At 34.9% G+C, this 17,525-nt stretch overlaps 1 protein-coding gene across 1 annotated transcript in view; it reads right to left on the reverse strand.

The window, feature by feature from the left end:
* LOC132168745 (SIT4 phosphatase-associated family protein) overlaps window positions 1-11,800 on the reverse strand; it is a gene marked incomplete in the record, with an annotated part of 17,045 nt that extends 5,245 nt beyond the window's left edge. Inside the window, 13 exon segments of the mRNA XM_088516731.1 lie at window positions 1-107; window positions 191-294; window positions 564-661; window positions 1,550-1,752; window positions 1,853-1,947; window positions 3,208-3,324; window positions 3,718-3,777; window positions 4,873-4,926; window positions 5,116-5,190; window positions 5,274-5,349; window positions 5,432-5,518; window positions 7,294-7,397; window positions 11,470-11,800. Of these exon segments, the coding sequence (XP_088372857.1) occupies window positions 1-107; window positions 191-294; window positions 564-661; window positions 1,550-1,752; window positions 1,853-1,947; window positions 3,208-3,324; window positions 3,718-3,777; window positions 4,873-4,926; window positions 5,116-5,190; window positions 5,274-5,349; window positions 5,432-5,518; window positions 7,294-7,397; window positions 11,470-11,508 (1,219 nt within the window).
* Between the last annotated feature and the right edge of the window lie 5,725 nt (window positions 11,801-17,525).

Consider the following 17,525-nt stretch of genomic DNA (forward strand, 5'->3'; position numbering starts at 1 on the left):
GATTACACTCATGTAGAAGATGTTCAATTAGAGGAGCATTCTTGCTCTCCAAACACGACAGTAGTATGCTCTCTATGTGATGATGCACGAAGTTATTGTAGGGGTACCTTCAAAAGCAAACAGAGGAATAAGGGTTGAGTCCTGTCACCCTTACTAGATAACAGATTTTGTCTTTCATTTTTTAACTTACTCAAAGAACAAGTCTAAAATTCTTTGTACAGCTCCAAGGCGAATTAATTCCTTCTCAGCAGCTTCGCTACCAACTGTCACCAAAACCGAGATGAATTCCACAATCTGAAAAATTCCATGATGAGCAATAATCAGCATAAAGTTGCAAATATGGCTAATCCGCACTTGTGAATGTAAGCAAATACATAAAATGGGTTTGGCTAATATGTTAGTAAAAACATACAAACAAATTATGATGATAAAAAATCAGGCTCAAGGAACAAAGAAAAGATGATAACAAATCAGCAATAGTCCATGCTACAGAGGAAAGACAATAAAATATTCAATGCTTATACTAAATCAGATAGGATCTCAAACACTCATATAAACAATACCTTTAAGCGATGTTTTCCAAGAGGTGGTTGTAACTTGCCATAAGTAGTTAACAGGACATTCTCCAAAGACGAAATATTCAAAAGCTTGAGTAAATCACCTGCAGGATAAAATCTGATTAATATTTGTTATGTCTTTTGATAAAAAAAGCACTTACACAACTGTTTAAACAGACAACATTTTCCACTCCCGACTCACCATGAAGACGTTAAAGAAATAGCTCCTTACACCTGAATCCCTTAATATTTTAATTCCTTTATGTTCAACATTATTATGCCCATCGATTCAGCAGCATCATCCTCCATCATTAGTCTCTGCATTGCAGGCATTAATCCTAATATGGATTCTTGTGGGGCCAGTCTCCAAAATGTATGAAACTTATGAACCCAACTTCCAGGGCATCTAAAATATATATATAGAACTTTTGAGTAATCCCAATTCTGAAAGGCTTGCATAAAAGCAGGACAACAAAAGCAACAACCCCCCCTCCCCCCCAACAAAATAAACACTCCCCTTCTCCCCAAATATGAGGGTACCTGAAGAATCCTCATCTCATGCTAGCTAAAACATATGATTCAGGCAAACCTCTTTTAAGGCCTTATTTCCACACCACACATGATGTCAAGAACAAATCCTACCATCTCCTAAGACATCCTAACAAAAACAGCCCCCAACTCCTAATACTTCTTCCACAAACCTCTCCGATCCTAACACACTTTGCTCTCATTCTAGGAGCGCATCCTCCCCAATCTCCCACCCTTATGAAAGTGAAATTAAAAACGTCACTCAAGCAGCACTTTTAGGAGAAATAAAGCAAATGGGAAAGGCCAAAGCATTTGGCTGATGGACATTTAAGGAAAAAGGTACTCGTAAGTTTTGGAAGAAATCCCAGAGAAAAAAAAAAAAAAAAAAAAAAAGGGTAGAACATGGAAAGTAAGTGTTAAATTAACTAAAAAATCAAACACCAACATTAAGGGAGGAACCTTACTTAGGCTTTCCAACATGCCTTCAACTGTCTCAGGATTAGCAGTCACTGTAGGTCCCTGAGTTATTTGGCGGTTGTATGTATGATATACTCCCAAGGTTAGCCTCTTAGGGTCTAACAAAGATATGCATACTGACAATGAGTTGACCAAAACGGACTTTGGCCGTGAATCTTCCAAAGCATGACGAAATAATCTTCCTATAAAACTGCAAACATAAAAACAATTAAACTTTAGACAAATAATTGAAGAGCCATAGTATAATTATATGCATATTTCTACCCCACATGAGAGAAATTAAATGCTACCTTGGGCTGGAAATTTTAGCAGAAAGCCCAGGTGGAGCAAATCGTGTGATAGCACATAGTGTTTCTGCTGCATTAACATGAACTTCAGGCGAGTCCTGTAAAAACCATGTCCATAGATATTTCTTTAAAATCAATCCACATTTCATATACCAATAGATCATACTCATCACACAAATGATCTTATGACCAAGAAAAGCAATACAGCATAACAGCAGCAGAATATGCTGGCATGATACCAAATAACTAACGACCAGATAATCCTACCTCAGTTCTGTATATTTGTGGGCAAAGATAGATGATGGTAATTCACCTTAGAAAAACCAGATTTCAGTTCTTAAACATGTTTACGGTAGTGTAATTACTGATCAGCAGGTAATAACAAACAAAATTTGGAGACAAGAAGGCTTGCAGAATACAAAGGTACATGTACACAAGCACATGCTTGTAAACATGTGTCATACCAAATTTTCATCAAATTTTTAAGAACTATTATATCCTACAGACATATCCATGACATATTACAATCCTATTTTCAGATTTGCCGTATCACATCTGCATTCCATCGTAGAACTTTAAGAATCCAAGTTATGCTTGCTGTGCAATAGCATGGTTAGAAAATCTAACCAAAAAATAAAGTTGAGTCCCATGACACCAAGGCTGGCTTTCTAGAGTGTACACGATAGTTTATCACATTATATTATATTTCTCTTCTCTTTAAGTTTCTAAAGATGGTATTATGGTAATTTCAGTAAGGATAGCCACAGTTGAGGACCAAGGGTCATATTTTATTAGAATATGAGACTTGCTTGGCTAATGGACCTTTATGGTCCTTAGCTTAGTTTGATCCTTAAATTCTGTCGCTTGCTAATATAGTCCTGGTCCTAGTGGAACTAGTTTATCCAAAAAAAAGCTAAGGAATAACAAAAAGTCCTATTTCACCACAGTTCCTATGTACAAGTTTATCAAAATAAGAAGTTTATGACACCAAACCACTTAAACAAGAAAAGTACGCTACAGTGTATGACATATATATACGAAATGAAAGGGTGAAATAGAGCTGGAGATGAGCTACCCAATGGTTTAAGTCCAAAGGCAATCCAGAGGTAAATTGCTATGTAATTGCCAGAAATTCTTTAAATTCAGGAAGAAGAAAAAGGCTACTCCGTTAACCAAAATGTTTAAGCAGGATGTCAGAGCGTAGAAAACTAATGAGAACAGAAAGACGAATACAGAATAAAATGTATAAAGTAACAGTACACACTAGAGCAGAATTAAAACCAGGAAAGAAGAGATCAATCGAGTACCGAGACACAATCACTAGAATTGACAGGTTCAATACAATTAATATTACTTACTGAAGAACTAAACTTGTCCACAATCATCTCTAGCACATCTGTCTCTTCTATCCACTGCATTGCTTCCATATAGTTCGTATACATATGTTCATCAGCGCCAATCAGACGTATTAAAACCTGCTCAACAAGGAAATACGTTCTAATAAACCACTCTAAAAAATGTAGTCTAGTCAATCCAAAGTACACTAAAACTTTAACAGCTGATGGATTTTCTTTTAGTAGTGGATGGGGTCAAAAGTTCAAAACACCAAAAACTCGTTTAACATAAAATGATAAGAAGAGGCAAACCCAACTCCAAATACAAACATCAAAATACCAGTAAACACTAATTCTAGTCATACAAACAATAAAACATCATAAGCCTATAAATCCATGTAATACTTGATAGACCACAAGAACATGCATGCACACAGACTGCAGATAGCATATACATGCAAATTAATATGAATAAAAACATGAGCAAGGAGTTTAATACCAGAAGCAATATATAAAGGTGATCTAGCAACTAACCTCCATGATAGATGTTATTCCAATCAGGTCAACCAGCTTCTTGACAACATCCTGGTGAGCCTGGATGGACACAAGAGGCCAGTGATATTTAAATATTGAGAGAAAGCATGAAAGAAGTAAACTTATGGACAGTGCAGCAGCTTATCACAATTAAAAACCCAATAGTTCAGAAAAGTTATCTAAAGCTGAATAAAGAAGTATGATTATTAATCATTATCCCAGGTGTACAACTACGCCAGTTAAGAACAACTTCTTTACATTTATGATTTCATAAAAGCTCAACCCCTACCATAAATATAGATCATCACATTTTAAGGGCAGAAATGTAGAAAGGAGGGGGGAGGGGGGAGGGTCCAGATCATAAAACTTCCTTCAAAGTTGGTGAGACCCAGAAAACCGTTGTTCATAAATTTTCAACACAGTTGGTTGACAGGGGATAGGAGGGATGACCAACTCCACTTGCAGGTAGAGTCAATCAACTATCCCCTTAGGGCCTGTTTGGGATTGCGTTAGGTAACTTAAAAAGTATTTTTAGTACCTAAAAGATGTATTAAAGAAAAAGCTGACATGTTTGGTAAAAAATTTCAAAAGCACTTATTTGACTTTTTCACTCTAAAAATGGTAAAACCCCACTTTTGAGAAAAGCTTAAAAATTAAGCTTTTTCTAAAAAGCTCTATTTTCCAATGCAATCCCAAACATGCTCTTAATCTCTAATGCATAAGCAAATATGGAATGGGCTACAGTTAATCAACTAAGCCCCCCAACCACCCCCCCACCACCCCCCCCCCCCCCCCCCACCTTTTTTTTTTTGCTTAGGGAAAAAAGAGGGGGAGCAAACACAAACAGAGGTGTGTTAACATCGACTCTACAATAGAACCGACTGAAAGTAACACCTTTATCAGTCGCTCAAAAGACCAGGACTACCCCTTCAGAGATTTTGTATGCTACCAAGAGGCCTTTCTTGGAAGTTGAAATTACATCCTGTATGTTACCAAAGAATTTGATGCTAAATTTTTTTTATTAGTATTTCTATCAAAGTGCAAAAATGACAGATATATACATTAATGAAAAGCACTTGCCAGTTCACAACAATCATCTTTAAAGCATAACTAAAGAGAATATTTCAATCAAATGGGAAGAAAGAAGAGACTTACTTGAACATAACGCATAAAAGGAACTATCTTCCGCAACAAGAGGCATATGACAACCTAGAAACAAGAATTCACAGATGGCCCCATGTAATATGTTATTGATAATTCCTTTTAACACAAAAAATAAAATGAAGCAAAGGGAGGAGCTCAAATAGAATGGATGATACCACAAGTTCACATCGACAAAAGAACCATCCCACAAAAGTAGAAAATAAACCAGATTCTAGAAGTTCAACAAAGAACTACCTTGCTAAAGTATCCAGCCAATAGTGTGCTATGGGGGTGTTCCGGTTCCAAAAAGGAAAATAACAAGTTCATCAACTGCCACAAGCAATGACCAAAAGAAATCAGTTATAGAAGAAAGATTCCAAAGAGAGCAACAGCTTGAATAATTAAAATCTCACCTCCTCATCCTCAACCAGTGTTTTAAGTATTATATCAACTTCACAAGTAAAAATCTCGCAGGCAATAAAAGGAAACCTGTGAACGCGATAATTTGAGAATATCAATTACAAGATACATCCAGGTTTATAGAAGCATCTAGGCAACAAAAGCAACCTACTTGAAAGCTCGCCTCTTTTCAGCATCCTCAGGAGCTTCTTCCACAATATATCGAATAAGCTGCTCAACCTGAACTTTTTCTCGCAAACTGCAAGAAAAAGACAACTAATAAGCACACATCTAATATTCATTTACTAAAAGGCAGATAATCATATTGCAACTACAACACTGGGCCAAATATGTAGCCATTGAACCATACTTCCAAAAAAGAAAATGACAAAAACAGCATGTAAAACTGAACTGATCTTTCCCACACTACAAGGTAGTGGTGACATTAAAAACAACATTCCGCTGCTAGCTAGGCTTCTTTTGTGTATATTCTCTGAATACTTGGGTTACACCTTTGTGCTTTTTAATGAATTTTGCGATTACTTATCCAAAATAAAATAATAAAAACATCACTATAACAACCAGATGAAACTCAAGATTTACATTTGCACAAAAAAAAAATGTAGCAATTAACAAAAATCCAATCAAAGTACAGATATTCAAACTTTGACATGATGTTTGGTTATAGGAACAAATGCAGCCACAGGAAAAATGCTTAGAATGTTCTGTAAGTAGCATCCTTCATTATTTTTTCGAACTGAAGGGGGAATAAATAGTACAATAAAGGTTTGGCTTTCAAGATATCAATCCATATCCAATTGGTTAATAAACAAGATCCACTTAAAATATATTAAGTAGTTGTGCACACATGAGGGGTCATCATTATAATCAATAGATGAAAATGACTTAATTGGACTCCTCTTTAATGGAAGCAGCAAAGTTATTTTGGCACTAGTACTAAATGAAAAAATTGCACCCAAAACCAGAATCATGATGATAGAAAGCAGAATTTCCCACCTTCCTCTCTCACCCTAATATCTAACCACGTATCCATCATCTCTCATATGTTAAAACTAAGTTTGACAGGAATTTCAAATGAAAATAAGCTATTGATAAAAAATGTGAACAAGTGATGGCACAGCCCTCCAACAGCTTTAACCATGACACAGAAATTCTGTCCATGGTGCAAAATGCAACAGCACAGTTGCTAAGGGTATAAGTCAGGCTTCTCACAGAAAGGAAATAAACATTACAATGAATTTTTTTTTTTTTTTTTTTTTATAAGTTAAAAAAAAAAAAAAAAAAAAAAAAAAAATTTCTAATTGGTCGTATAGCTAATTGGTCTAAAATATTTTCTTCAAACACATTTAACTTTACAAAATGATTATCTTCTTCCACTTGTAAACTATTAATTCAAACCATCACGGCAAATAATGACTATATGAAGAAAGGAAAGCTATTCCTTGGTTTGTGCTCCATTCTCAAGTTTCATGTACAATTCACTAATGTTTTTCAAATTAATTCCCCTGTAATAAGGTTACATTTCTCCTCACATTTCTGCTCTTTTTCCTGTTGGTTTACAAGTCACAAGAATTTTTTTAAAAATCATAGGGTATAAGCACCAAGGTGAATATTATCCTATATGCACTTTTTGGACCACTGATGAAATTTCAACTTCTTATCCTATACTTAATTTGATGTTTCACGTTTGATTATCCACACAAAAAGACCAAACTGCTCCCAAAATGTGTTAGACTGGCAACAGTATTATGAATGTTTTGTATATAATAACTCATTTCTTACTGTTACTGCTACAGAAATTTAAAACAGTTCGCAAAAGGGAAAATCATAGTTGAAATGCCACAGTCAAAATATCAAAACCTAATGTCCAATCCTACAATGTCCTGCAAAAAACCTTCTCCCAATGACACAAAGTGAGCATTAATATTATGTTTGTACATTCAATCATTATTGACAGACAGAACAGCTTGAAAGTAAAAGATATGGGAACTATGGAAATAGAAAGAGCATTACAAATTGATAAGGCGGCCATTAAGAGCTTTGCATTCTTGAATAATTTCATCCTCATCAAGAAGCTCCTCCAACGTAAAAGTTTCCTTATCCAAAAGTGTCTCCACCTGCAATAAGCATACATCAAGAACAAAGAATTGTAATTAACTAAAGCATTCACAAATAATATAAGGAAGGCCAAGTAAAATTTCTAAACAGAAAATTCGTAACAAGCAAAGGTGATTCAGGAAATCAGTCCAGCCCTCCAAGAGAGGCATAGCAAATGGTACCCCCCCCCCCCCCCCCCCCTAATCTGCTCCTAGGTTCAAACAGAAGTTCATGTCACAAAATTGCCAACCCTAATAAGCATGGTGCACATAGAATTTGACATGATCTGACACACAAACTGGCTGCATATTAATCGTACAAGCAGCACCTGACAACAAGTAAAGCCACATAAGCAGCAGGCACTTCAGCTAACAGCTATCCAATTGGTACAATCTGAACAAACTTAAACACCTCAAATCATTTACCTGACTTACTGAAAAGAAGAGTGTTGTAGGTAAAATAATATCAATTCAGGCTTTTCCCATTCTCATGGGGCAAAAACACCAACTTATATCAGTATGCAGGGGAATGCTTATATGCTATCTACATGACAGGTCAATTGACATCAGCATGGTTATGCAGATACTCGTGTGAAGGGATGATACCTGCCCTATAGGGATCCTATGACACAATTCTGGACACACACCACCACTTCATTCACCCTACTTTATGGTAGAATCCTACACAGCCTCCCCTCCCTTGAGGATTACCATTCCAATGCAATGAAGATAATCACTCTGAGTGGTCTCTCTCTCAAACAAGCAAAATTTTTAGACCTACGCATATCAAGATATCTCTAGATCTCTTTGCCATTAATGTTCTGCTGAAGTCATCACCATTTCTAGTTTGGCCAAAATTGCAAACAGAATACACTTATCCTGCTTTACCAAAGACTCCTATATCATATTGTACCCATTGGTAGTTCCAACCTTTTTTTTTTTTTTTTTTTTTTTTTGAGAAAATTGGTAGTTCCAACTTAAAATATCATCAAGTAACACTATATTGTTTGCAAAATAAATGCATCAAAGAACATAATCCTAAAAAGGCCTCATAAGATCCTAACCCATGCAAAACTCTACTGATCTATAACAAAACAATAAATATAGAAACTCAATGCTGATCCATCAAGTAAGCGAACACAAACGAAGAAACTGATACTAAAAGTCCATCAACACATATAATAGTCACCCAGATCATGGTTCTATTCTTTTATTTCAGTTATTGGGGCACAGTCCACAATTCTATTTTGTTGCTTTTGTGCTTTCTTTGTGGCACAAATATAAGTATCAATTCCCAACTAGGAAGCATGGATACATCAAAGGAACTGCTATAACCAGATGTGATAAGTACCCAATATAGACATGCAGGCATATGGTGGAAATACATATAGGACGCATATTGGTAAAAAAAATTCCAAATATGATACGTACAACTTGAATAGGACTTGGTATGACATGGATATGTTCAGGAGTAAATTTGAATTTTCTTAAAAAGATAGAAAAGGGGGTTAATGTGACGTAGAGGATCCAATGTTTTGGAAGAAAAAAATTATAAGTAATTAAAATATCATTAAAAGCGTAAGGTGCACTGAAGTATACAAGAGAAAACAACTAACTAGCTAGGAAAAAAAAAATCATGATAACTAAACACCAAAGAATAAACAAAAGCTGTTGTACAAAAATAAAGAGAATTGAAGAAAAAAGATTCCAACTCCTCCAACGTTCTTTCACGATCCTCAAAACTTTTATTATTCATTTTCCTCCAAAGATACCACAAAAGGCAAAAAAGTACAATCTTCCACATAGCTGCACTCCTAGTACTACCAGAAATCCACCAACAAGCGAACAAGTCAACTACATGGCTAGGCATAACCCAAGACAGCCCAAAGCAACTGAAAAAGAGACTCCACAAGGCACAAGCAACCTCACAATGGAGAAGGAGATGGTCCAGGGACTCTACATTCCTCTTACACATACAACACCTATCAATCACAATGACATGTTGTTTCCTAAGATTTTCCATGATAAGGATCTTTTGTAGGGCCGCCATCCAGGCAAGAAAGCCACCCTCAAAGGAAATTTAGTCCGCCAAACAGTCTTTCAAGGGAAGAGAATGACATCATTACAAGCCAAGACACTGTAGAAGGAACTCACATCAAAGAACCCTCTTTTGGAAAGTTAGGACTTAAGAACCTTCAAAATTTCAGATTTCTGTGTATGTTAAAACATGGAGCAAGTGCCATGCATCCTTTTGTTATAAATAGCTTCTAAATTAATTTTACCATTTGAATATTTAATGCCTTTTAGTGCCTACCATTCACTTTTAAAATAAAAATTGGCAATATAACAAAATATTCGAATATATGTAAACTAATTAACTAATGAATGTAATCCTACCATATTGTATCATAGAATTTCAAGAAGTGACATATTACAATATCTGTCCCAATGGTTTTGTATGGTATCCGTAATAGTGTGTCATGGAATTTGCCATTATACAACCCATCCATTTATAGCCCCTTCTAATTATAGCAAAGAGCACTTTGTCTACCAAGCGGAACTAGGTCAGAATCTCCTCAAATTTAAAACCACATCCATTACACCTAGATTCATACTCTTCTCCCAAAACTATGCTCCAATGCGTTTTATGGGTCCTGCAGGATGGAGGTGTGAAAAAGCATTAGGAGGAGATGGGGGATTTCTCTAGATGTGTGAGATTTGAAGTAGGAAACAAGCCTAAGATTCATTACTGGCACGTATGGGGATCAGACCTTGAAGGAAGCTTTCCTGCTGTTGTTCAGTATTGCTCGATTTAAAGAGGCCTGAGTGGCAAACCATATGTTGTTTTCGTATGACACCTATCAGTGAAATATTACTTTCATCTCATTCGAACATGATTGGGAGATGGATTTAGTCACTTTGTTCTTCAATCTCTTGTACTCTATTTGGCTTAATAGAGGTAGATAGAAGAGAGTTTGTTGGACCCCATCCAAAAGGCATACATTTGAGGTCAGATCTTTCTATTATGCTCTTGGCCTCCCGCTAGTCCCTTGGAAAAGCATTTAGAGAAATAAGGAATCTCCAAAAGTGGCTTCCTTTTTTGGTACAGCAACTTCAGGGAGGAACTTGACCTTGGATAATCTAAGAAAGAGACATCATAGTGATGGACTAGTATTGCATGTGCAACAAGAGCGAGGAATCCATCGATCATCTCCTGCTCTACTGCAAAGTACCTAGAGACTTGTGGTGTCGGTTTTTCGTCATTTCAGAATAGAGATAGAGTGGATAATGCCCCCAACAGATGGTGGAGTTATTGGCTAGTTAGAGAGGCCAGTTTGGCAATCACCGTCATTCAGAAGTCCGGAGGATGGCCCCTTTTGCATGATGTGGTGTATTTGAAGATAACACAATCCCCAAAATTTTGAAGATTGTGAGAGAACGGTGGTAGATTTAAAAGAAATATTTTTAAAAACCCTTTATGGTTGGATGGTTACTAGCAATAGTTCTCATTTTTCTAATTTTCTAGAATTTATGGGACTCATTTTTCTAATTTTCTCCCTAAATGGGTGTTGCTCTTGTATATTCCTTTTGTACTTTGCTTGTGCACCTTTGTGCTTTCTAATAATATTGAATTACTTATAAAAAAAGTAATAATAATCAGTCCATCACATCCAGACCGTCAATTCAACTTACTTCTAACTAAAACTATAATACATAATCATTCAGTTCAAAACTCTAACAAAAAATTGACCCAATGAATCCCTAATTAAGTGCCGGGGAAACATAGGGACTTGGGGAAACAAAAACAATGGAAGTTCTTCTGATCTAATCCTCCATGACCATTGTATTCTCAGATTAGGGAACGGACAACTAAATACTTGTGAAGTGGGCATTGTTTTCTGGGTCCAAAACAACGAATAAACTAAAATTCACAAATCCAACTCCTTCGTCTTATCCTACATTCTATAAGAAACCAAACAGAAATTAGCAGAATCCACACAATTCCCAATATCTCGTTCAGTCTAACATGCATTTTGCGAATACATATTGAATCGACGAAACAAAAACCCAAAACCGCGATTGAAGAACTCACAGGAGACGCAGTGGACAGCCCCGCCATACGCCAAAACATTTTGCGTTCTACAAAGAAATCTCCTCCACGCACCGGACGAGACGCAGATCTAAGGGCCTCAGGAACCCTAGCGCAGCCGCCTCGCCAATCCTCGAATCAATCTCAGATTCACCGATTGCCGACCGAAACGAAACCCTAGTATCTGAACCAAGCGGATTAGAACAAACTGGGTATCGGATTGGATCGAATCCACGGCGCTGGGCGAAAGGGAGAGAAAGAGAGAGAAACCAAAACGCCTGCAATCGCGGGAGGGACGACAGTATTTGGAAATGAATAGGGAGAAGAGTATTGGGCCGAAAATGTTATGGTAAATAAATATATATATTTGGTAGCATTATTTTTTACATATATAAGAAATAAATTATTAAATATATTTGTTTTATAAATTAATATTTGTATTTTTGATAATGATAATGATGTTTGATAGCCAGCCACTGGCTATAGAACCAAAATTTTCATAGGTTTAGTTCCCTTCTCCCTTTAATGTTGGAGGTTTGTTGTCCACATGCTTTTTAGGGCATTTAATGTGTCTCCAAAATTTCTTTTCTTTTTTTTTTTTACTTCAAAAAATTTAATAATTCATACTAAATAAGCATGAGAAAAAGATGTGTATTTTAGTAGTTGTGATATAACTTTTTTTAATGACACGTGGCAAAAATTGATTGGACAGGCAAGGAAGGGGGCCCCCCAAAGGCACATGCCAAGAGCAACAATGACTGGAACCAACACATATGATTGATTCTTTGGGGAGATTCATGCAAACCAGCAAGACAAGACTACTGTGGGAGTGTAATGATGTCATCAGCCTCTGTTAAATCCTAGGCTTAGGGCAAAAACTTTAAATCACCTTATCTTTAGAAAGAAACTAGTCTTTTAAGATAGTACTCAAAGAATGTTGATCCAAAAGGGGCTTTTAGGGCATCTTAGCAGTTTTAAGCAGTCTTATCAAGTATTTAATGAAACAAAATTTTATGATTATAGAAAAATTACAGTTTGACACTTTACACTTATTTATCATATTTATGTCACACTATCTGATATATGTCTTTTATGTGACTTAAGGTCTGTTTGGGTTTACCGTTTACGATTTCAAAAAGTACGATTTAAAAATGTGCAATTTGAAAAAGTAATTTTTAAAAATGCAGTTAAACATTTGACAAAATTGTGGTTTGGCCTTTAAAGTAGCAGTTTAGCCTTTAAAAATTGTGCGTTTTCAAAAAAACACTCCTTACATGCACTTTGAAAACTTTTTTTTTTGCTTTTCAAATCGCAATTTCTAAAAAAAGGAATCTCAAACAATTCATTTTTTACGTCTTGGTTTAAAATCATACTTTTTATTTATAAAATCCCAATGTCAAACACACCCTTACAACAACAACCATTTTTTAAAAAAAAAGTGTAAACTACTTATTAGTAAAGCCTTATTTGTTTTTTTTTTATTATTATTATTATTATTTTTTTTGTCATTTTGAGTAAATGATATAAGCAGAAAATATTGAATAATGAAAAACAATTTTTATGATCAAAACTTTAAATCACCCATCTTTCGAAAGAAACTCCTCTTTAAGATAGTCCTCAAAGAATGTTGGCCCAAATGGGGCTTTTACTTTTAGGGTATTAAGCAGTTTTAAGCAACCTCACCTAAAGTCTTATCAAGTATTTAATGAAAGAATGCTTTATAATTAAAGAAAAATTACAGCTTGTATAATATTACTTTTTATACTCATTTATCACATTTATGTCACATTGACTAACTTATCGTGTTTTATATGACGTACAATACCAACCACTTATAAAAAACAAAATTGTAAACTACTTAAAATGCAACATGTGTAAAGTGTGGTATTATTCTCAATGGTTAGCTCAATCGGCTGTGGACCACGCCTAATTAAGCGGAAGTACTAGTTCGAATCTCCCATCTCTCTTCCCATGTGTGGACATGTCAAAAAAATAGGTGTGGTATTGGTAATGTTTTTTTTTGTTTTGATGTAAACTATATTTTGATATATATATATATATATATATATATATATATATATATTTTTCATTTTTGAGTAAATGGTAAGGGGAAAATATTGAATAATGAAAAACAATTTTTATGATCAAAGTAAAATTGACTCTATGGACACGAGTATGGTCTCCCATGGGTTGTCGGCTCAAACAGTGTCCCAAATGTAGACAAAAAATCATATCAAGATTTTGACAAAAAAATAATAATTAATATGTGTGAGATTATCATGTCAGTGTTTTCTTAGGTTCTGTTTGCTTTGTTGTTATTATTGAAAACAAAGATTGAGAAACTTTTTATCCATATTATCAGTAGTTGCCTACCAACATACAAAAAAGAAAAAATAATATTTTTTAATTCGTTTAAGCCCCCATGAAATTATTTATGTTAAATATTCTCTCCAGCAAAATTCAGATTTGAACATTAACTGATAAACCACGTAATCATTTGTTCTAATACAAATAAACTATAAAATCATAATCATTTGTTTTTGTTCCTTATGTACAAAATCATGGTTAGAGTTTCATTCCTTTTTCTTTTTTCTTTTTTTTAGTACTTTTCTTTGATTCACTATATTCTATAGGTTTTCTCTCAAAGTTGTTTAAGGTTTAGCATATATTTTGTAATTATTTTTAGGGTTAAATACTCTTTTGCCCCCTAAGGTTTTAATACTTTATTTTTTTATCTCTTATGGTTTTATTTTTATCATATGAGGTACATGTGGTTTTCATAAAGACTAGGATAGTACTTCCATTAAAATTCTATCTAAAACTTAACTAAACGCCACGTTAGCACCAATCAGATATCACCACATGTCAGTTAAGTAATTTATTTTTTAATAAAATTAAAAAATTAAAAATTATATATATATATAAATAAAAATTTGAGCTACCCCCATCTGGCCAAAGGGGGTAATTGGGATCTTGTGCGAAACAATTTCCCCATCTTCTTCGTCCGCGATCCAATGAAATTTCCAGATGTGATCCATGCTTTCAAACCCAACCCGAAGACGAACATCCAGGAGTATCGGAGGGTTCTTGACTTCCTCTCCTACCATCCAGAAAGTCTCAACACCTTCATGTTCTTGTTTGACGATGTGGGTATTCGGTATTCCACAAGATTACTGGCACATGGACGGCTCAGGCATTCAAGCCTATACTCTGATCAGATGACCCCCAAAAGCCACCCCCAGCATTTGTTTCTCTTCTTTCTTTTTTTTTTTTCAAAAAAAAAGAAAAGAAAAATATATATTTTTTAATTTTTTAATTTTATTAAAAAATATTTTTTTAAAAATTAATTAACTGAAACATGACAATATCTTATTGGTGTTAACGTAACATTCCGTTAAGTTTTGGACGGAATTTTAATGGAGATACCATATTGGTCTTTATGAAAACCACAAATACTTCCTGTGGGGAAAAAAATAAAGTCTTGAAACCCTAGGAAGCAAAAAGTATTTAACCTTTATTTTTATTTGTTCATGAACACTAATTTCACGAATGTAACCTATTTTTTGCTTATATGCTATTAATAGCGTAATTCATTTCACGGACCCGATTGGGAATCGTGGGATCTAGCCAAGTCACCTCTGGGACCTGGTCAGGACATTTACGTAATTTAAAATTTTATGTGATTGAATGAAAATATATAAAATAAATAAATAATTTTTCGTACGCGCCAAACACCATAAAATATTTTACAGGAAATCTTTTTTTAAGAAAATGTTCTCTGCTAAAAACATTTTCTTACGGAAAACATTTTACGTCGAAACAAAATAGTGTCTAAATTTTTTAAGAATTTTTTGAGATAGATATATTTCTTTGATGTTGTAATCATCCTCTCTACTATCACATATGCTATGTAGAAAAAGAAAAAGTGTGTCAAAATTAATATATATTTTTTTAAAAAAAAATTATCTTATGTACTAAAATATATATTTTATAATCTACATAGAGCCTGTTTTGATATAGATACTTAGTTATAAATCAACTGTAAGAAAAATATTTTTTTTATTTTTTATTTTAGAATTTTTATCTAGCCCCCTAAATAAATATTTTGGTTTGGTCCCTAGCAAGGACGAAGATGTGGTCCTGTGGTGGGTGAAGAGGACATGGAAGAGAGCACCAGTCTGGCAAAGACTGTAGACTGTAGTTGGACTGAAGATCTGCTTAGATCTGAGTGCAGAGGATGTCCACCTTCTTGACTCAACATCAGTTCCAAGAGGCTTTGTTAGTGATGGATAAAAATTTTGGGCATGATGCCCAAATATTCGATCAATTTCATGTTTCGAATTTTTAATTTAATGCAATATATTTTCTTTGTTAGATTTTGGTGTTAAATAGACGTTAAAATAGATGAAATGACATTTTATACTCCTGAAACTATTTAAAATTTCAAATTGGCCATTAATTTCACATTATTATTATTTTTTTTTTAAAAAAAAAACAAATATTTTAGGGTATTTTGATATTTTCATAGCATCTATTAGGATTTAACGCCAAATTCTAATGGAGGGAGATAAATTGCATCAAATTAGAAGTACATCATTTGAGGTACAATTTGCAGATTAGAAGGTACTATATTGCCAAGGTATGAGCCCCAAAGTGAAATTAAGTATGCAAGATCAAGAAATAAAGATCGACCTCTTCTTATTACCTTTGAAAAATTATGTGGTTGTTTCGGGATTTGAGTGGCTGCGAACTTTGGGAGATGCCTATTGGAACTTTTTCAAATTTGAGTATTAAATTTACGTTGAACAGGACCAAGGGGAAGCGAGTTAATTGTTAGAAGAACCGCAATGGAGAAGGCTAAATTAAATATCTTTGGACAACTTCATCAATAATCTACCTTAAGGACAAGGTTATTTTTAAGGGTGGAAGTGGTTAGTATTCTTCTCAAATCTCCATGATTTCCTTATGCGTGCACTATGTCTACTTCCTTCTTTAGTCAATTGCTTGCTTGTTACACTTATTTACATATTAAGGTGTATTTGTGACTCTAAAAATAATTGTAGATGTCGTATGATTGATAGTTAAAGAAAATCTATATTTGCTTAAAGCAATATTCGGAAGCCCGATACCTTCAAAGTGGTTAATTGAAAGTTCGATCCTTTTGAAGCGATTGATTATCCTTTTTTATTGTAATAAATCAAACCCTTATTACCTATCAAATTGGTACAGTTTCTAGTATGGTGGACTCAAGGGGTGAGATCGTAATTCTGGGTAGAACTCCTTCAACCTGCAAGATAAAAGCCAGGTTAAGAGAATGCATCAGGTGGTTTCCATTAGATCCTCCTCATATGGTAAAGTTAGTTCCTTTATGAGTTCTGTATAGGGTTTTAGTGAGAATTAATCATCTAACTGTCTTCTTGTTATCCGTGTATTTTATAGGTAGGCTCTATTGATGTAGTGATGATGACCGAGCGGAGGATCTAGGATTCGGGTGTAAAGGACGAAGGAGTTAATATTTTTGCTCCCTGATCGTTATGGTTAATGTGAAACCGCTTCCGCAGTTAATGCGAATCCCAAGAGTGGCGCATAACTGTTATAGCAATAGATATCGATCCGAGAATGCTTGTAACCAATGTCGACTTCGAGAATGGTGCGTAATGGTTGTTGTCATGAATGTCGATCCGAGAGTGATTTGTAACTGTTCCTATAATCAATGAGTATCCGAGGGTGTGTGTAACCCATGATATGATCAATGTGTATTGTTCCCACAATTACTGCATGTGTTTGACCCCAAAATTGTCAACTCGATGGTCGCTGTGGACGTGGTGTTTGCGGCGTTCTCGGGAGTAAGCTATCCTGGACTGTCATAGAATGGTGATGACGATGAGCTTATGTCTCTGGCACTGGGCTAGGCTTGTCATATCATTTTGGGTCTTCACTTCCCACTATGGGGCCATGGGCCCATAGACTTTGATACGATTTTTATGTGTAACATGGGGGTAGCTCAATCGGCTATGAACCACGCCTCATGAAGCTGGAAAATGATCCTCTCCATTTCA

Source organism: Corylus avellana, chromosome 1 (genome assembly GCF_965113065.1).
Source record: "Corylus avellana chromosome 1, dhCorAvel1.hap1.2, whole genome shotgun sequence".
NCBI lineage: Eukaryota > Viridiplantae > Streptophyta > Magnoliopsida > Fagales > Betulaceae > Corylus > Corylus avellana.